General features: G+C 41.8%; 1 protein-coding gene across 4 annotated transcripts in view; it reads left to right on the plus strand.

The window, feature by feature from the left end:
- Positions 1-19,086, plus strand: part of PATJ (PATJ crumbs cell polarity complex component) — a 295,047-nt gene extending 275,961 nt beyond the window's left edge. For 2 of the 4 annotated variants that reach the window (XM_054574004.1, XM_054574012.1), the window contains 3 exons: positions 9,091-9,197; positions 12,519-12,642; positions 16,753-19,086. In XM_054574004.1, the coding sequence (XP_054429979.1) occupies positions 9,091-9,197; positions 12,519-12,642; positions 16,753-16,899 (378 nt within the window). In that variant the 3' untranslated portion in view covers positions 16,900-19,086. The remainder of the gene's footprint in view (positions 1-9,090; positions 9,198-12,518; positions 12,643-16,752) is intronic. The other 2 variants (XM_054574021.1, XM_054574028.1) reach the window with 1 other exon arrangement.
- The last annotated feature ends 1,964 nt before the right edge of the window (positions 19,087-21,050 follow it).

The following is a 21,050-nucleotide window of genomic DNA, read 5'->3' on the forward strand; positions in this document are numbered from 1 at the left end:
AGTCAGTAGAGAACATAGGAGTAGTTGGGAGCAAAGGAGATAGAAGAAAAGGTAGGGATGATGTAACCTCTGAAAAAGAACTCTTCCAGGGGAGTTGAAGTCTAATGGCTTTTCTTTTAGGATGGTCATTTTCTAAGAGTAAATAAAGATTGTGGTGTTTGAGAGAAGTGCTTCTCACACTTTAGCATGCTCTGGAGTCACCTTGGTGGCTGGTCAAATCCAATTGCTAGGTCCCACCCACAGAGATTCTGATTCCATAGGAGTGGGGTGGAATCCAAGAATGTGCATTTATAATAAGCTTCCAGGCATTGCTGATGCAGCTCGTTTGGAGACCAGCTTGAGACCCACTGGAGGAGTGCATTATTTAGGGATGAGCAAAAATTTGCACATATTCTTCCCTATGCTTGGAATACCCATTTCACTACACCCTCATCCCTTCTTTTTTTCTTGTTCTTTTCTCATCCCATCTTTTTAGAGATTTTATTTCTTTTTTAAAAGAGGGAGAGAAACACCAATATAACTGAGAAACGTGGAATGGTTGCCAACCAGGGACCTGGCCCACAACCCAGGCATGACCAGGAATTGAACCCGCAGCCCTTCGATTTCTGGGATGATGCCCAACCCACTGAGCCACACCAGTCGGGGCTCTCATCCCATCTTTTTAAAACTTGTGAAATCTTTTGTTTAGAAACTCTTCATTTAAGAACAGGGAGTGCCTGACTGTCGGTGCCCCTGAAGGCCATGAATGTATCTGAAGCAGGGACAGTGTCTGTGCCTCCAGCCCCAGAGGGCCCTCTGCCCCCGGGCAGCTGCCTAGTTCATATTGGTTGCGTTGAGTAGGTTGCTGAGCCATGCTGATCAAGTTGAAGGACATGAACTTATAGAGAACAAATCAGCACAGTTACCAATTCGGTCCAGAAAAATTCCAGTAGAGAAGAAAGATGGGTTGATTGGGTTGAGAATGTAAAGGTGTGTGGCAGAGTATGCGGGATGAGCACATAAAGGCACATGTGGGGGTGGTTTCTGAGTAGCGCTCAACCTTGGTTACACAATAAAGTCATTGATTCCCTCACCAGTTCCTGGGTCTCACCCCAGGGTTTAATTGGTCTGGAATGTGGTAGGGACATTGGGATATTTTAAAACTTCCCAGGTGATTCTAATAAGTAGCCAGGGGTAAGATCTGTGGGGTTCATGATGGGTAAAAGCTAAACAATGCCAGGAAGCGGGGCAATCAACTCCAGGAAAGGAACAAAGAGCTAAAGCTTTGAAAGTTGAAATGAAGACCCAGTGGAAGTTCTGTAGGGCAGGCAGGTGTTAGTGTCAGAAAGCTGTGCCTTTTAAACCCTGTAAGTAGGGGTCACAGCTCCTGTGAGGATTAAATGAGATGTAATGTTTAATAAAAACAATGGATTGCAAATGGTAAGCATTAATTAAGTGGTATTTTATTAATTGCATTATAAAAATGTAGATTTGAAGTCAGAGGATGCTAAAACTCCTTATAAAATCCTGGAAGTCGAGTGGTTTTCAGGTGGCAGTTGAGGTGTGAGGCACTAGCTGGCAATTTGTCCCTTTTTATTTGACTTCACACATTTGACACTTCAGGCCAGTAGACAATATTTTTATTGATTTTTTTTATTGACCATTTTAGACAGAGAGGGAGGGAGGGAGGCAGAGAAAGAAACATCAATTTGTTGTTCCACTCATTTATGCATTCACTGGTTGGTTCTTCTGTGTGCCCTGACTGGGGATGGAACCCACAAGCTTGACACATGGGGATGATGTTCTAACTAACTGAGCTACCCAGCCAGGGCCAGACAAGTTTGTTTGTTTGTTTGTTTGTTTGTTTGTTTACTTTGTTAATCCTCACCCAAGGACATGCTTATTGATTCTAGAGAGAGGGGAAGAGAAGGATAGAGGGAGAGAAACATCAATCGGTTGCCTCTTGTACTTTCCCAGACTGGGAACAGAAACTGCAGCCTAGGCATGTGCCCTGACGGGAATCGAACCCATGACCCTTCAGACTATGGGACAATGCTCCCACCAACTGAACCACACCAGCCAGGGTAGGACAAGTATATTTTCAAACTAGACATATTAAAATCAATGTATTCTGATGTCACTAGAATCAGTGTGACTAGATTCTAAATAAAAACTTTAAGCAAATGTGCTTCTACCTCATTAAATTACACCAAATGCCAGGCATGGAACAAGGCAAGCTTTTATGTATTTACTTTTAGAGAGAGGGGAAGAGAGGGAGAGAAACATCAATGTGCAAGGGATACATCAACCAGATGCCTCCCCCACGTCCCCAACTGGGGACCTGGCCCACAACCCAGGCATGTGCCCTGACTGGGAATCAAACCAGCAATTTTTGGGCTCACGAGCCAAGGCTCAATCCACAGCAGCCAGGGCTAGGCAAGCTTTTCTGGACTGTTTTTTTGTAACGTGCCCCATCCTGAGTTGCCCGCTTTCTCAGGCACCACTTAACTTGACAGCCTTCCTGTCTTTTTCCAGCTTGTCTGTACTCTGGGTCCAGGCTGGGCATGAGGGCTCTTTGTATCTGGTAATGCAAGATTGGAGTCCCAACAAATGTAAAGCCTGACCATGTTCGTTTACAGGATCAGCAGCGGTGGAAAGGTCAAAGCACGGAGCTCAAGCTTTTGTGCATTGTACTATTGCAGTTACCTGGAAAATATTTTGACTCCTCGGTTCTCCAAAACATAACCCCCCAAATCTGTTTTTAAGGACAGGTAGTCATCCTATTGTTTGTGCGGTAAAGACCTGTGCTGTATTGCTCCTTTAGAAGTTGTATCAAACATGCAGTGTTCTAAAATAGAACATACAATTCTGATTGAATTTAGTTCTGCTTATAACCTAAATTATCAAGTGTCGCAAGAAGCCAAGGCATAAGAGTGAGTGATTTTCAGAATAAATACCTTCCTATAGTAAAGCAGTTTGAGGAGGAGATAAAATTTAAGGGAGGGAATATTGAAGGGAAAACCCTCTTGGAGGGGGATACATAGAGTGAGGGGTAAACGGAGTGAGGGGCAGGTGCAGTCAGAGGGGGAAACAGTGAGGGGCAGGTGCAGTTGGAGGGGGAAATGCAGAGTGAGGAGACATTGCAATGGGAGGAGGAAACACATTCGGAGGGGGAAACATGTTCATTGCTTCTTTCTTTTTCACTAATTCAAAGGCCTCTGCATGTTCCTTATGCTCAAAGGATAAAGCCTGTTCCCCATCTTTCATTTCAGACGCCTTCCCCTCCTCAAGTGGAGTGATTCCTCCTCCTCCTTCATTTCACAAGTTACCCTCTCCTCAGGTGCGAGGATTTCCTCCTCCTCTCCCCTGAGGTCTGTTGCCTCCCTCTCCTTATTTAGGCACTTAAATGTTTGATTACACAAGTGTGGGGAGGATGTGAGGAAAGAAAATATTTTCATTAAATGCCTGGTGAAAGTTTAAACTGGGCCAACCACTTGGCAACTTAGGAAGTTCTATTCAGTTTAGTATGAGCACACCCATCACCCAGAAGTTCCCTGTCTAGTGATCAAAGAAACAGTTTCCAAATGTTTCTGGCAGTACTACGTGCAACAATAGGAAGAACATAAACTTAGAAGACCCACCGATTTTATTTTAAACTAGATGGTTTTGCAGGGTGAATAGGAAGCAAGGAGGATATCTGCCACCTCCCCAGGTCCCCGGGGATGAGGGATAAGAGGATGTTGGTCTGTGAAACACCACACCATAGCCTACCGATCTTAAGAGGCGAAGCTGGCCCTCGCTGGCTCCAAGGGCTCCAGACGCCATGGCTCTTGAACCGCACGTTCAAGTTTCACAGACTTACTGCCCATTGTCTCAGAATCTCAAAGCCTCCCTGCCTCACCCAGAAATCCCGTCCTTCGCCTCTCCTCCCTTCACTTTGAAAGGCACGTGTTCACAGCTGCCTCCCACTCGATGACAGCAACCGCAAGCCTGGTTTTCAGGGGGCAGGGAATACATTTGCTTTCCCTTGGTTTCCTCTGCTCTTCAGAGTCTGCCACAGAAGTTTATACCCAGGAATTCAAGATTCCCTTTTTTTCAAAAAATGAGTAAATTTTTTATCAGCCTGTTTGCCTTCCCCTACTTCAAAACACTCAGATAGACTTCTCCTAGCCTTACCCCCGTGTTGCTCAGTCCCAGGTGTTGGTGGGGCAAGAGCAAGCCCTTCAGGCACAGGGCTGAATCAACATTCATAGACCACATCTCCTTGAACTTGCATGCCCTTCCAGATCAATTTAGCCCCTCTTGCAAGTCAGTCCCTAGGAAGTGCAAGTGCCTTGGGGCTGTAAGAGACATCTAGGGGTGACAGGTCTGTGCTCTCCTTTTCTTCCTCTAGAAGCCTAGCTGTCAGTGAATATCCCTCACATTGCACACTCAGCCCCTTGGATTCCACTCCTACAAAGCAGGCATGGACCTGGGTAGCTCCTAGGACCCTAGGGGGATCTCTAGGTTTTAATATTATCAGTGGTTGGGAGGCCTCTTTTATTTCAGGGTCCTGGGGTGGGCTAGAGGCCTTCACATTTTGGAGGGATGTGAGTTTTTCTGCGAGATGATGTTGTAGAAGTATTTTTATATTTCCTAGCTAGATTTTAAAAATAAAACAACTTTTACCCCAATAGAACTATGGTTTTCTTTGGTTTCATAATTTACCTGGCTGATTTCATGGACTCGTGAAAGTATATCCTCTTTCTAAAAGTTAGAAAGCTCCCCTGCTAGAGCCTCTGTGGGGCGTATATCTCCCACACCCAAGCCCCCTCTCTGTAGTGGGGGAGGGGGATTGGGAGGTGGGGTGATGTTCTCTTGCCTGTTGCCAAGCAGCCGCCATGATGACCTCCTGCTCTGTTTGCGACCGCTGTTGGACTCTCTCCGCCCCTCCTCCTCCCCTCCTCCACATCCAGACCCTGAACTCTGTGCCCTCACACCAGGCGATTTGCCTCACGCTGCCTGTGATTAAGAGCACCAGATTCCAGAGCGAAATAGCATGGATCCAAATCAAGCCTTCATTCCTTAACTGACATTAGAAAGTTACTTAACATCTCAGCTCCGGGGTCTCGTGTTTGTAATATGGGAATAATGGTACCTACCTCTCTGGGGACTCTGAAAAATGCTTAGCATAAAGTAAGTGCTCAGCTGAGGAGTGGTGCTGTTATATATTGAATAAACAAGTAAAGAAACCACCAAGTTGCCAGCAGTCCTTGACTTCTGAAGTTACCTTAGAAAGAAACAGTATTTTACTGACGTTCTTCCTCACCCCAGAACAGGTGGTGTGTTTCTTGGTCAGTTGAGAGTACGTGTCCAAATTCCCACCAAGCCTAGGAACCCCCTTCACCACGTCCCACACTGACAGATTTTGAGCTTCATTTGAGTGCTTGCGTTGGTGGGGTGCTAATGTGCTATTCCATTCTGTAACTGCCTTAATTATTCGATTTTTTTTTCCTTCTTAAAAGGACCCCAAACCAGTCTCCTTGCAACTATCAGTCTCACCCTGTTCTTTGGAAATTCAGAAAATTGAGTGTCCCAATCTCTGTTCCTTAGGAAGGTTTTAGATTCATGCATTCACTCCACAGATCCTCTAGGTGATTATGTGCCAGGCACATTAACATTGAGAAGCAGCCCTTCATGAATCCTGTGATTGGGTGGGAAAGATAGTCACACAAATATGCATCACAATTTGTGAGAAATACTTCAAGGATGCTATGGTAAGAGAAAAACAGGAGAAATTAATTTCAACATGGGTAGCCAAAGAAGACTTGCATAAGGGATGTGACTTTCAAGCTGACACCAGGCCAGCTGGTCTGGTGGGGGAAGGAGTGTGTTGGGGTGTGTATTCCAGACAGACAGAACTGTGGAATGTGGGATGGAAAGGAAGGAGATAGATGGGATTAGACAGGTAGGCAAGGGGAGGATCTGTGTGTATATAATTGGGGAGTAAATTTTGTTCCAAGTACAAAGAGAGACCACTGAAAGGTTTTAAGCAGGGCAGTAGCATTACCCATTTATATTTAAAAAGATAAATGCCTCTTGTAAGGAGGAAAAATGGAAAGAGAATGAGTGGGGACTCCAATTAAAAGGCAGCTGATAATTATGAATTCAACTAGAATGGTCACCATGGAGCTGAGAAGGAAACAGATGTGAGATGTATTTTGGAAGTAGACTGCAGAGGCCTTGGTGGTGGATGCCACAGGGCAGGCGAGAGTGGGGCGTATCCAGCTGGTACTCAGAGAGCAGCACCGGTCTGGTTAGCATCCTAGCTTCCTTTCCAGTTGGACAGTCCCCAGCCAGCGAGACTTATATTATTACAGCAGATTAATATTACACCTCATGGATTTCTAATTAGTCAACTGGAGGCGCCATCGACTAATAGGTATGAAACTAGAGGGAAAAAATCAGCTGAAGAGATTCGGTTGTTGGATCAAGAGTTTGGATTTAGTTCTGTTAATTTTTATAAGGCCTTAAGATATTAAAAATGCAGATGTTACGTTGGAAATTAGATGTAATGACTAGTCTGGGAATTGTCAGCACATTGTTGGCATTTAAAGCTATGGGAACATGGATACTGTCACCTAGACCCCGAAAGTGCAAGTGGGAAGTGGGCCCGGGACTGAGCCACAAGGGGTGAGTTGAAATAGCAAAGACTGGAAAACTGGACAAAGCCAGAAAATGTGGGCCATCGATGGTCGGGCCAGGTGATGGGAATGGAAGCTGGAAGGCAGTGGGTTTATGAAGATGGTGTAGCTTGAGAGTAAGAAAGATTGCCCTGACTGGCGTAGCTCAGTTGGTTGGGTGTCATCCCTCAAAAGGTTGCCAGTTCGGTTCCCAGCCAGGGCACGTACCTGGGTTGCGGGCCAGGTCCCCAGCTGGGTGCATGCACAAGGCAACCAATAGATATTTCTCTCACACATTGATATTTCTCTCTCTTTCTATCTCCCTTCCTCTCTCTTTAAACAATAAATAAATAAAACCTTTTTTTTTTTTTTTTTTTTAAAGAATAGGCAGCATTACAGAGGTCACATGCAAAGACAACTCCAAAACACTTGCTGTGGGGGAGAGTGGAGGAGCTCTTGTAATCAGGGAGAATCTGTCATTTCTTCTTTTATCTCTTATTCTAAATATTCCCCTAATCCGTTTAGTCAATTCTTTATATGATGGTATTTCCGGAAGATCCTATAATTCACATTTAGCAATGTTCTCCCCCAGAGTAGGATGCTTCACCCAAAATGCGTTCTGATCCAGCCAGGGCTCGGGCCAGCCTGCCCTGTCACTTGCTTTCATCCTGTTAACAGACTCAACTAAGCTTACAGATTGAGGCAGCCGTGCCCTCTGTTGGTTTATTCTGAAACTGCAGGCATATCAAGCTCCTTTGCACGGCTGTCAGGCTCAGTCCCTTCACTCTGCACTTGTGCGCTGAGAATTGTAACCTAGAGAAAACGCTGTTGACCAGAAACAGGGGCAGCCCAAGAGCTCTTGAGAAAGACGCTCTGATAACTCATTGAGGTGGAAGACAACTCCAGGCTAAGTAGATAACACATGCGTTTATGATTCCCATTTGACCAAGGAGGAGGCTGAAACTCAGCATCAGCGTCATTTAAGTGGGAGAAGCTGAACACCAGAGCTCCTTTCTGTGTCCTGCTATGTCTGGGCTGTCAGCGCTATACCACATTTCTTCTGAATGCTTTGGGACCATCTAAAAGGCAAACCATAGAGATATTCTTTCATTCACCTGATATAATATATTCTGGACACTGTTTTTCATAATGGAGATACTGTAGTAAAAAAACAGACAAACTTCCTGCCCACACATTGTAATATGAAGTGATAGATGATAAAGAAGGTAAAATATACACTCAGTGCACTAGATAGTAATGGTGGTAAGAAGGAAGCAAAGCAGGGAAGATATGAAATGTCGGGCTGGGAAGTTGGGGTGGAGATTTTAGTTCAAGTGGTCAGGGAAGGTGATTTTTCGAGTAAAGACCTGAAGAAAGTGGGGCTCGCCACACAGACGTTGATTACAGAGCACTCCAGGCTGGAGACCCAGCAGCTGGAAAGCTCTGAGATGGAAATGACTCTGGCGTATTAGAGAAACCCAAGGAGGCTGGCATGGCTGAGACTGAGGGAACGCAGAAGAGAATGTTAGGATGAGGGCAGAGACATAGCTGGGCAGAAGAACTTCAGCGAGTGATCCATGAGAGAAACATCATGGGATGCCTCTCGCTCGCCCCCAGCCGGAGACCTGGCCCGCAACCAGGGCACACGCCCCGACCAAGAATCAAACCGGTGACCTTTAGGTTCACAGGCCAGCTCTTAATCCACTGAGCCACACCAGCCAGGACAACCTGTCATATGGTAACAGGACCATTCTCTCTGCTATACACTTGGAGACCAGTGAGAAAGCTACTGTAAAACTCCAGGCAAGAGAAACTTTGTAGGAAGATCCATAGAATTTTATGAGGATTGCATGTGGGTTTTGAAAGAGCGATCAAGGATGACACCAAGGTGTTTGCTGAAACCAAAAGAATAAGGTCGAGCTACCTGAGGTGAAGAAGGCTACGGGAACAAATGGAGGCGGTGGGGGCTCAGGGTGGGACATGTTCGGTATGAGATACATGCTGAGTGTCCCATTAGGAATGTCAGATTTGTGGAGACATATGTGTGTGTGTATATATATATATATATACGTTTATCTGGAGTGAAAGGGCCGGTACTAGAGATACAGACTCAGGAATTATCGTTATGCAGATGGCATTTAAACTGATGAGATGTCTAAGGAGGTGTGTTTAGATGGGAAAGATAAGAAGCTCAAGGACTGAGCCTTTTGGCACGCTGATAGTGGTTCAGGAGATATGAAGAAATGGCCAGAAGGTAGAAGGGAAACGACTAGGGTGGTGCCATGGAAACCAAATGAAGATAGTTTGAGAGGGAAAGAGTAATCCACGGTGCCGAATGCGGCAGGCAGGTTGAATAAGATGAGGGCTGAGAACTGACTGTCAGGTGCACTGTGGTTTCTCTAATTCTCCTGACTTACAATGGGTTGTCTTGTTCTAACTTTTCCCTCAGGTTGTAGCAGATACCAATATAAGTGCCATAGCAACGCAGCTTGAAAACTTGTCTACAGGCTATCACCTTGGGTCACCGACTGCTGAACACCATCCGGAAGACACAGAGTGAGTGTCCTAGATGCCGAGTGCCTGTTGTGTGTGTGGGCAAAGCTCAGAGAGACCTTTTCCAGACTCTAGAGCATACTCTCTAAAAAAGAGGAGAAAGTGCACATTACTTCTCCAATTCATAGAAAATATCCAAGAAAGCACCAGGGTTTCCTTATTTTTCACAAAGCTTTGTTCCACTTGTGTAAGTTCGTAATAGACTGTTGTTGCAGGGTTTACATGCCCTCGGTCTGGTCACTTTGACACGCGTCTGTGCCTTCTCCCCTATGGAACCACAGCTTTACAGCCCAGGTGCACCCTGCTTTATTATGCAAGGAACCAGGTTTCCTCAGTTTTCTAAGCAAAATCTTGTAATACTTGCTGGCGTCCTTCATTAAAAGCAGTCACTGCAGTGAAAGTTGCTCATTAAAGCAGTGTTTTTCAACCTAGAATGTGCATTTTAAAAATCTAAAGAGAATATTTAAAAATGCTAATTTCCCTGGCCCGATCTCAGAGATTCTGAGTAGGTGGTCTACAGGGGGTTCTCCGGGGAGCGTTTGCTACCTATAGGCAGAGGATCCATAATTTGAGAAATGCTGCCTAAAGTTACTCTTCTTGGTATCACCAGTGCCTGGTCACTCATAGGTGCTCAACAAACGTTTGTTGACTGATCTGACTGGTTTATTAGAAGTATCTGGTGATCACAGCCATTCCCAGCTTTTTCTTGGTATGTCATCAACTTAAATGACACCTTTGGATTTTTTTTATCTTTTGAATTTTTATAAGCGTTTATTTGAGCCAAACTGATGACATTCCTGGAAATAAGATCTTAGATGCTCCTTGATTTTTCTTGAGGAAAACATATTAAACTAAGCTCATTGTACTATCTTCTCCTTATGAAAGTAATAAATGCACACTTTTAAAATATGGCAACAACATCAACGTATAACATTTCCAAGTTAAAATGGCCCTTGCCTTACAGAAAAAAAAAAAAGTCAGGATCCTTATAGGAAGTGTAGTGTACATTTAGTATTTTTTGATGGGTCCATTTTTTTTAATGATTCCACAGCTGTATAGCTCCTGACAAGCTGAGAACCACTAGCTTAAAAATAATTTAAATCACTCATAATCCAACCACTGTTTACATTTGGGTTTGTTTGTTTTTTTTACCGTCTTCTACACAAAAATTAAAACTTATTGAAAATGTGAGATAAATGGAAACAGACTCCACCCAATGCTTCCGGTTGAGGAGTGGAGCTGTGTTCCTCCCTCTCCCTGGAACAGATCTCTAATGGTGACTAGGTAGATTATGAAGGTCTCTAATGATTTGGTGACCCCCAGGGGCTAGTTCTAAAACAACGGCTTTGGACTTCTAGGGGAATTTCAATATCCTTGGGAATAGGGGCCTTTGCTTGAAAGAGGAAACATAAATCAAGTTCGCATCTAGCCAGTGGGTTATTACTGAGAGTACTTATAAGGTCACAAAGTGATGAAAGGTAGAGCCTTATTCGTGACATCATTACCATTCAGCCATGGAGGATAATTCATCATTATTTCAGCGATATTTATTGAGTGCCTCCTAAGACTAGACACGGTAGAAGTGCTGGGTCCTGAGGAGTCAAACCTAGAAACCTGGGTGAAGGCATTGCCCCAGTCCTTACAGAAATGCCAGAGAACTGGAAAAGCAGACCCAAACCCATGGTTATAAAGGAGTTGATAGGTATAGAAGGGCTAAGTCCAATGAGAGAGACAAGTAAGCCCAGAGTCCTGTGAAACAGGAAGGAGGGCCATAGCTCAGTTAGAGAGTGTCCTTGGAGGCAGTAACACTAAAGCTGAATTTTAAGGTAATTGGAAAAAGCAGGAGTGGCATTCAAAACAGTCAGCAATTCATACAGCATAGACATTGAGCAATTTCCAAGGAAGCCAGCTATACGCAGCCAGAAAGTACCCCAACAAGCAGCTGGCATCAGTGTGAACCAGCTGAAAATCAAGCCTCAAATGAGGCAGGAAACAATGGAGGAGGAGGAGAGGGAAGAATATTCTAGTCAGACAGAACAGCCTATTCAAAGGTTACTTATATCCCCATTTTGCAACTTTTTCTAAATCTGCGAATGGCCGAGTTGACGTCGTCGCCAGGCTCTGCCTCTCTGATGTGCGTGCTGCCACCAGACCAGTGGTGCCGCTGGTATACAAACAGGAGCCTCCCAGGGCAAACACGAAGACAGGGTCTGGGAGACCAGAGTGCCTTCAGGTTCTTACCCTTTGAACAGTAAGAAGCTGGTATTAGTTAAGCTTAGATTTAACTACTTGAGCCCACATAAGTAATTTGATGTTTACACATGTTGTTTCTGAGAGAGATGACTTCCACACTGAGCGAAGCTTTGAAAATCTAAAGGATACATTTGAAGCAGATTGTCTTTATCCATTTTGCTTTACCTTGGTTTCTCTCTTCTCTCCTGGATTTCAATTCTCATTTACACAGTCATGATCCTGAGTTTGTGACGGGCCCTGAGCATAGTGCTAGGAATAGTCAGATGATTAAGACTTAAGGAGTTCACGGTCCAGTAGAGGAGAAAGATGCTTAAGGAACCACAATATACTATAATGAGGCCATACTGGAAATAGGGACCTAGCGCAAAGGAAGAGCCGAGAAGGTGTGGCTCACTCTCCCAAGGGAGTCAAGGGGGGCATCACAGTGGAGGTGGCTTTTGAAGAATGAGTCTCCACCTTCAGTGGAAGTGGTGGAGCAGGTGTGGGAGGGTGTTCAAGCAGAAAAAGAACAGAGGTTTAATGAGCGACCAGCCACCGGCTCCCGCTCAGGACACAAGTCGGCCTGCAGGCTGATGGTCCGCACTAAGCTAAGGTACCACCTCCGCCCCATCTCTGTGGGTGTTCTTTAAGGATGTAAAGACAGTTCCATTCAGATTTAAATGGCCAACTTAACAGTTTAAAACTAAGCATATGGAAGGATGCTTTGACAATTTCAGCATCATGACTTCATTTGTAAATAAGAAACAGTAGGATTTATAAAAGAGAAACCCCTAAAACGTCAAGACCATTGGTCATTACATTACTCCAGCATGATATGGTAAATTTTAAAATGTTTCTATTTTATTATTCTATTTTATTAATAAATATTTCTATTTATTTGAAAAAATTAATAAATTTAAAAAATTTTTAAAAACTGAAAAGACAAAGTTTCTAGATTGCTCTCTGATAGTTTGATTTGATCTTAATAGCTTCGCAGTATGAAAGTCTCTCTCAAATCTGTGTTCTTCCATGAAAATGAAATTCCTTGTCAATATCTATTCTTGAATTAAACAGCATGCATTGTGTTTTCAGAACACCTCCACCTAAGATTATTACTTTGGAGAAAGGCTCTGAAGGATTGGGGTTTAGTATTGTAGGGGGTTATGGAAGTCCCCATGGAGACCTGCCAATTTATGTCAAGACTATATTTGCAAAGGTATTTTTTTCCTTTTTTACTGTACTTTTTTACTTTTTTTTTTATCAAACCTAGGTGAGATTTTTTTTTTTAAGTGCTTTGGTTTATTTTGGGCTATACCTGGATGTGTACATGTATGCTTATTTTATTTTAATCTTATAGGAAATTCTCACACCAGACTAGTGAAAGAAGAGTTCTTTTATAATAGTGGAGTCATAGAAATGTAATTTTCTTTGGACACCATCACAAAAGTAGATGCTAGTAGATATTAAAAAGTGTCTTCTTTCAGCAACACAGTATCAGGAGCAGTGCCACCCTCCTTGGAGGATGGCCTTGGAAGCATTGCTGTGGGCTCGAACAAAGATTCGGCTTTCTCCTTTAAGATAAGGCAGCAGACACAAGAAGGCCACACAGCCTGAAGCTTTGTACAAGCCTCAGATGGGTGCACCATTAATGGCTGCCCGTCACCAAAATCCGCAGGACACTTTAGCTTAAGGTGGTTTCTCTCTTACAGCACTCCACCAAGTACTTGCAGGATCAAACCAAGAAGTTAGACTAAGACTAGGTAATACTCTTTCTCAGGAATTAAATATTCCAATGCATCCTACTGAATACACAGGTCATGGTGTGCATGCTTCCAGGTGGCTCGTAGATAAGTTATTTTTAACTTCACTGGGATTTTTTAAGTTGGAATTTAATTTTACTATACATTTAAAGATCTCTGAAAAGTATTTAGTGTTGACATTACAATTTTATTCTTCACTAGTTTTATCATGGTCATTTGTTTATTAATTGATCTGTTTGCCTACTTCAGCTGTATTTTCCTAAAGAAATAAAGGTCTTCAAAAGAAGAGGTAGAAAATTTCTTTTTCTAGAAAGCTATACTATACACTAAATATAGGTTCACTTTTACCCGTGCATATCTTATCACCTGTAAATTGGGCCTAACCATGACCTAACTTAATCCTTAAATCATTTGACATTTGCTTTGGGACCCATTAGGCACCTGCAGATGTTCTCGCATGTTTACATCTTGCTAAGGTGCCTATTAAGAAGCCCTGTTATTCCTAAACACTGTTGACTTGGGGACAGGCAAAGGGGAAGAGGAAAGGCAAATTAGAAACATTCTAGATAACAGTGCAGCCCCATGACCATTCCCGTGGTGGATTAGCCACCTAAGGCTCTCCTTTTCCTGAGATACCACCAGAAGTAGTTTTGATGAGCAAAAGTACTTTGCTCTTAAGAGTGCCAGCTACGTAGATGAGGATAGCAGAAAGGCTGCAGGGTTAGCCCTCACCTTTTAGCAAGTTGAGCCTGCGCCTCTGAAAAGCGCCTGCAGAGTATTGTAACCACCTGCTCACTTCCTAACTGTAAGCAGGACAGCTGCGGGCCAGAGAGAGGACTGATTCACTTCTAATGCCTTCTGACCCAAGGCCCAGAGTTCAGCAGGCTGCTCCCGCGGCGCCTGCCTCCGCGTGCACATGGCTGCTGGCACCAGAGCTGGGCAGCTTTTGTCAGGTCATCAGAACCTTCAGCAGAGAGTAAGATGGCCATGCCGTGCTGGTGGATTTTTGAAAAGAAATAACCATCAAATCAGAGTGGGACAAGAGAAGTGGGAATGGACTGATGCTCACACAGAATGCTCTTTCAAATGTTCCCATGGAAAGTGCTCATTTAGGACGCACTTATGTAGGTCATACATTGTCATAAATATTGAATCCATGGTGTGTTTTATTTTTTAAGGAGTGGACCTTTTTTGTAAAGTGAGACACACTTGAAAATGAAAACCTCTGAATTAAAAAAAAGTGCTAAAGCCCTTGCTAATGGCCTACTTAGTTTATTTCACCTCAATAAAAGAATATTCCAATGCAAGTAATTATTATTATTATTAAAATAGTTCCATAGAGTTTCCTATAAGATTTCATTTGATGACTTTTTCCCTTTCTTTTTTTATTTGTTAGAGTGAACCAATATATCCAAATTTAAAAGTTTTCTGAAAAGAATCGTAAGCCATAAAACTGGCTCAGTTTTATTATAGTGAATATGTAGTCATAAAAATGTCTGTCTTTTTAGGGTTCTAGATCTTAGATGTCCACAAGGTGTGGATTTTTATGTGACTTTTTTGGTGTCCTAAGCCTCATTTAGTAATTCTCTTATTCAACTAAGAAATTGAGTTGGCCCATCAAGACCTTCCTCCCCTCTAGAAACATGAAACATCACAGACACTGAATATATAGGATTTGCGAGACTTAGTCAGTCTGATCAAGAGCCTTCCGGACCTTCTATTTTCTTTCAGGTGTTTGTGGGAAACTTCAAAATCAAAGCCAACTTTAGGTCTTAGTCCCTTCAGCAGCCAGATTTTACCATAAGCAAAAAGACACAGACCTGAAGACTTCAACAACCCTGAAAATTTAGGGAGCAGTTTTTAAGAGCCTGTGAAATATGAAAGCATGGGTTTGATCATCACTCGCGTTTCATTTTATTAAACTACTGCCATTGTGGAGCAAATACCAGGTGCCATATATTTAATCCTTAGAACAGGCAAAAAGTAGATAGTAGGTGCCTGTTCTACAGTATGGGGCAGGCTAAGTGAGCACACGGGGGCACAGCAAGCACGTAAAAGCCACGTTTCCAGACCAGATGGAGGGCCCTCTATGAACCGTTCCTCTCTTCCCCGCTTAATCTACCACTGCCATGTTGGTAATGTAGGAGAGGAAATACGAGTCAGTGGTAATTATCAAGTAAGCACAGCAATACCTGAAATAGTGGACAAATCCTAGAAAGTAGAAAAATCATCCTTTTTCGCATTACTGAAAATGAAAACATGAAGAGTTCAACATGCCTTTTAAAAAATGAATTATGCAAATATCTAAGGTTCGCTGAAGCCTTTAAACCTCAGCATGTAAAATTTAATAAAGTCAAGTTAGCCAAGTAACTCTGATTTTATTAGAGTACCTTGTTTAATTGTCTTTAGTGCAGCTAACACACTTTCTTAAAAGCAAAATAAAAAGATTTGAATGTAGTTGCAAGTTATTTACTTTTGGCATTTCCCCCCCAGTACAGACCTGGTTTTGAGTATTCTTTATTACAGCTTTATTCAGGAATTCTACCCTTTTCACAGTTTTGAAATTCTAGACAATTCACCCACCACCTCAGGACCTCCACGCTGCTAGTAGACATAGGTCTGCAGACCGTTAATGCCTCTTAGCTCAGCGTCTGAGTGAGTCACTCAGGTGGAGGTGCCTGTGGGCCTTCATTAACTTTCCCAATAGTTCAACATCATTTGTAGGATCTTTATGGCACAAATTTTCTAGGGATTTTCACAGAACCCAACAGATGGGAAAAGCCTCCTGTAAGACATTTTCCAGGTCTTTTCTTTCCTTCCCATCCAAAATATTTCTAGAAATATCATGACATTTTTAGATATTCAGTTTTAGAATGAAAAAAAGCCCAAGTTGCACTTGCTCTGTGACATTCTGAGGGTATATAATGAAAGTGGTCATCTAGAAACCTATTTAGATGATCAAAGATACATAAAGTTGAAGATTTTGAATATGATATTACAAAATTTTAGAGATGCTACACTTTTGTTTATTTCTATATAGAACAGCTTTATTGAGATGTAATTCCATGCCATACATGGAATTACAGCTTACCCATTTGGAGGCTACACTTAGTTTTGACAGATCACCACAATGCTGATCGGTTAATAAGGCAGTGGCAACCCAATACATATGATGATGGTATTAGCAATAAGATTAACACCAGATTCAGTTCTGCCTTCATTTGTGAGTTACATATTCATTAATGTGGCATGATATGACATTCAGATTCCATTTAGCACTGAATATTGAAATAAGGTCCTACCTGTAATAAAAGATAGAAATGTTATTACATTTCTACTAGTACATTATTTAAACAATGCATGGCTATTGTTACTATTCAATGACTCTTCCAATAACATACTTTATTTGGTTCGTTTTCTTAATTTAAAAACATTACCTATATTGACAAATAACTTTAACTGGTAGATTTTAAAGTTACTCTTTTAATCTGCACACCATAATATTAATATTATTTGAATGTTAATTGCTTCATCCTCGATTAAACTGGACTGTTTCTTATTTGTAGGGAGCAGCAGCAGATGACGGCCGCTTGAAGCGAGGTGATCAGATTTTAGCTGTTAATGGCGAGTCTCTAGAAGGTGTTACTCATGAGCAAGCTGTGTCCATTCTAAAACGCCAGAGAGGGACTGTAGTCTTTACTGTCCTGTCCTGAGTGCTGGCCTGAGCCTTGGATCCTGATCACAAGATAGACGTTGTAAAATATCCATAGGAAGGAAGATGAAGCTCTGAGAGAGGATGAAAAGCAACCTCAACTAAAATCCACCTTCATTCTTAATATCGCATCCTCTCGGCTCAGGAGAGGTGGCTGAGGTTTCACATGAATTTCCCACATCAACAATCATCTCCCTAATGGTGCCCCGCATCTGTCACCTCTTGGTGAGGTCGAATGAGTCTTACCCACTTTGCGTTTAACATAGGTGTTTATCAACTAGTAGTAACCAGTTCTGATTATATTTGCTGAAACTGAAGTTAAAACTATTCATTCCTTAGGCCCTTGTCTCCCCATCCCTACTCAAATGGAGTCTTAAGAGTAACCTCAGATCTCAGCCGATGAACAGAAACAAATGTTAAACAACTGTCATCTCACTCACGATTTACTTACGCTAATTGTCTCTTCAAATACACCCGAAAACATTAGCAGTGTAATTAATTTACCAGTGATCCCCATGATGAAATACCAAATTCTCCTATGGGAAATTACTGTGCTATCTTCTGTATGACTTATAGTCAAATAAGTCTCAAATTCATTTCTCTGGATAGAGCTTTATAAGTTAATCATTGGTGATTATGATGAGTCAATCTGCAGACTATAATCTAAAAATTTTAAAAGGCTTTCTAGTTATTTTCTTAGCTAGATAAATGCATACCACCTAGCAAAAGCACCTTATTCTCAACAGGAACAATTAGTATCCATGTCCTGAGTTCTAACAGTGCTAAAGTATGTCCAAGTCTGGAAAGTTCATCTGGAGTTAATGGCATCTCAGTAGGCAAGTATTATTTCCACCCCCTTAGTCCCCAAAACCACACTGCAGAGATCAGCAAGTTTTGCCTCAAGTCAGACACAGTCTGGATGGCCTTGGCCTTGTGGGACGTGGAATGACAAATCTGAGGATCCTTCTCCTCAGCCCCATCCTGGTCAGTCTAGCAGCACAGACTGTAGGAACATAGGTGGGACAATGCCTTCAGCCACCAAGTGACTAAACAAATAAACTGAGTCTAGGAATCAATGATGACTTCTTGACTAACGTTTCCTGATCTCCAGGGAGCCCCCCACTTGGGGCAGTTTTGCATGCTAAGGAAGCGCCTACCAGCAGAAAATAGGAGAGTACCTTTGAGGGTGATTAGGGACATTCTTATTCAGGCGTTAGAAGATAAAAAGGGGGAGATGCTTATCAGCGACTGTCTTAAGGTTCTTCTGTTAAAAAAATATGAGAATGAGAACCAGGATTGTTAATGGAAGTAGTTGGCATTATTTAACTAAAACACAATGCTGCAAATCATTCACAGTAATTACTAAAATGTAATGGGCTCTAATTTAAAATGTTATTTAATAAGTATAGATTTTAATTGAGAATTATCTTTGAGTAGATATAATCACAAAGTGCATTAACTCTTGTTGGAATATTTTGTGGCTATTCCAAAGTATAGAGTGCCTAAATTTTATGTTGAAAATGTCTTTCATGATTAGTATTAAATTACATATGGCTTTTGAAATTTCTAACACATCCAAGATATACGGTATTGTTAGGATCCTGTCTTTCAGTGCATGAGAAGCTTTCAGCCTCTGAACATTCTATGTTAATTATATCTGCAAGAACATCTCAGGCATCCAAGATAAAGCCCAAATAAAACTTGAAAATGCACCTTAAAATAATACACACATACTTTTGAAATGTGATTTTGCTCGATTTTGATGGAATGGCCATTAAATACACATTTTGAAATAATACATTGTTGTCGTGTGTCTTTACACATTATCCTTCCAGGTCCTGTTACTCATGATCTCTTAATAAGGGAATTGTGATGCTTTATACTCCTCGCTGCAGCCAATTGACAGAACTAGTGCTTCTCATAACTGGTTCTGTCTCTGCTTGCATGACTAATAAATAGTTGCCTGGCCAAAAACACTGGTTTGCATCAGAACGTACTCCTGAGGATACAAAGATGGAAATTTGTGAAAGGAGTTGTTCTCACAGCCACATATATTGTTTTGTCTTCATCACTTGAGCCATTTATGTAGTAATTATATCACTAATTGGAGTTAGCATGAGAGGGAAGTAAACCAGGAAAAGTACAATTGCTGAATGTTTGTATGTACAAAATGTTAAGATTTTAAATAAATGTAGTTGCCTAAGAAGTGAATGGAGTCTTATTATATACGGAAAAAAAGTTTAATTTCTGTATCTGATTTTGGGGTTTTTTTTTTTAGCTATTTTGTCCCCTAATAGGAAAAAAAATATCCAACTTTTCACAGAGTTTTTCAGTGCCCTATTAGAATTGGAGATCCATTACTAGCTGTCTCATTATTAATTGCCAGGTATGCTGTCAGGCATCAGAACAGATGCTTTACAAAGGAACCAGCATAGCAGTCCAGGGGTGAGTCTTGGCATCACACTAAGTCTGAATTCTAACTTACTGGCCATGTGACCTTGTCCAGTTATTTAAGTACCCATTGCTTTAGTTTCTCACTCAGAAAGGATTGGGGCAGGGTGAGGGGGCTGTTCTAAGCACTATAATAGGCAAAATCCAAGTGGAACCCTTAGCGTTCTGCCTGGCTCATGGAAAGTACTACATAAATAAACATTAGCAACAAACCCCTTATCCCGTTTATGGAGGTGGCCTGAAATTAGATATTTATGCTGACGATTTGTGGTTTCAATCAGTAATGACCTTTAAAAACTATATTTTTGCAGGTGGCTTAGCCCTGAACTATTGCCCCCAAATCAAGGAGCAAAGCATGTTAACTGACTGTAATGGTGTGGGGTTGAGAACTATAGCTTATGCTATGAAAAGTCGCAATTGAGCTGAAACTGGCGCTTCCCTCATCAGCCTCGGGGCTGGAAGTGGGGTGATGCCATCTCCGCGGGCCTGCCTCCCACCTTCAGAACCAGGCAAAGCGCTCCAGTTACTGGGCTGGCCGAAAAGGTCATTTGAATTTTGTTGTTTTTTCCATAAGGGGGCTCTAGCGGTGCTTAGTTGTCTAACTTCATTTGAAACAATTTTGTTAAATTGTATGTGACAGCTCTCATAGCAGCGTACATTTCAAAAATTATCAAAATTGGTGAGGTTTTGTGTAGCCATTTTAATATTGAAGATGGAAGAAAATATGCAACATTTTCAGCATATTATGCTTTATTATTGCAATACAGATAAAAATGCAACTGAAACACACACACAGAAAAGATTTGTGCAGTGTATGGAGAAGGTGCTGTAGCTGACTGAACGTGTCAAAAGATGTTTGCAAAGTTTCGCGCTGGAGAGGTCTCACTGGATGATGCTCCACGGCAGGGTAAACCAGTTGAAACTGGTAGTGATCAAATCGAGGTATGAATTGAGAACCATCAGTGTTCTACCACACAGGAGATAGTCAACATACTTAAAATATCCAAATCAATAAAGTTATTGGTGAAAATGAAAAATGTGTCTTTATTTTAAGGAAAAAAAACCTAAATGAACTTTTTGGCCAACCCAATACCATCACCCCTCTGGAAAGGAGCTTTAACCTGGTATGCACCTTAATTCCAGGAATCTGGAATTGCAAACTGATGGGTGCTTTTTTTTTTTTTTTAATTCTTGCCACATTTCCCTTGTTTACACCCATTTGTTGTCAGAGAGGTCATCCTCCCTCCACTAGACAATAAGTTTTTTTGAAAACAGACATTAGGTCAGATTCATCTTCATATTAATTCCATCCAATAAAATTTTCAAATACTGTATGTCCCATCCTTAGAATTTTTGAGTCTTTTTTTATATCTATTCCAGCTCCTTCCATGTTCATGTTTCCTTTACATCAGAGGTCAGCAAACTTTCTGTGTGAAGAACCAAATAAACATTTTAGGCTTTGCAGCCCTTTGCAATCTGTTCCAACTTCTCAACTTCGCCATTGTAGCATGGAAGCAGCCAGAGGCACTACGTAAATGCATAACCTTGGCTGTGTTTCAATAAAACTTTATTTATAAACACAGGGTTGAAGTTTGGTCCACAGGGTGTACTCTGTCCCTGGTTTATATACTAAGGCTTACAGTAGTTTAATATCTGTCTGCTATAGTATTCCATTATCTTTGACATTGATGGGGCTATTTT

Source organism: Pteronotus mesoamericanus, unplaced genomic scaffold (genome assembly GCF_021234165.1).
Source record: "Pteronotus mesoamericanus isolate MK-2021 breed Mesoamerican mustached bat unplaced genomic scaffold, CSHL_Meso_final contig_105, whole genome shotgun sequence".
Lineage (NCBI taxonomy): Eukaryota > Metazoa > Chordata > Mammalia > Chiroptera > Mormoopidae > Pteronotus > Pteronotus mesoamericanus.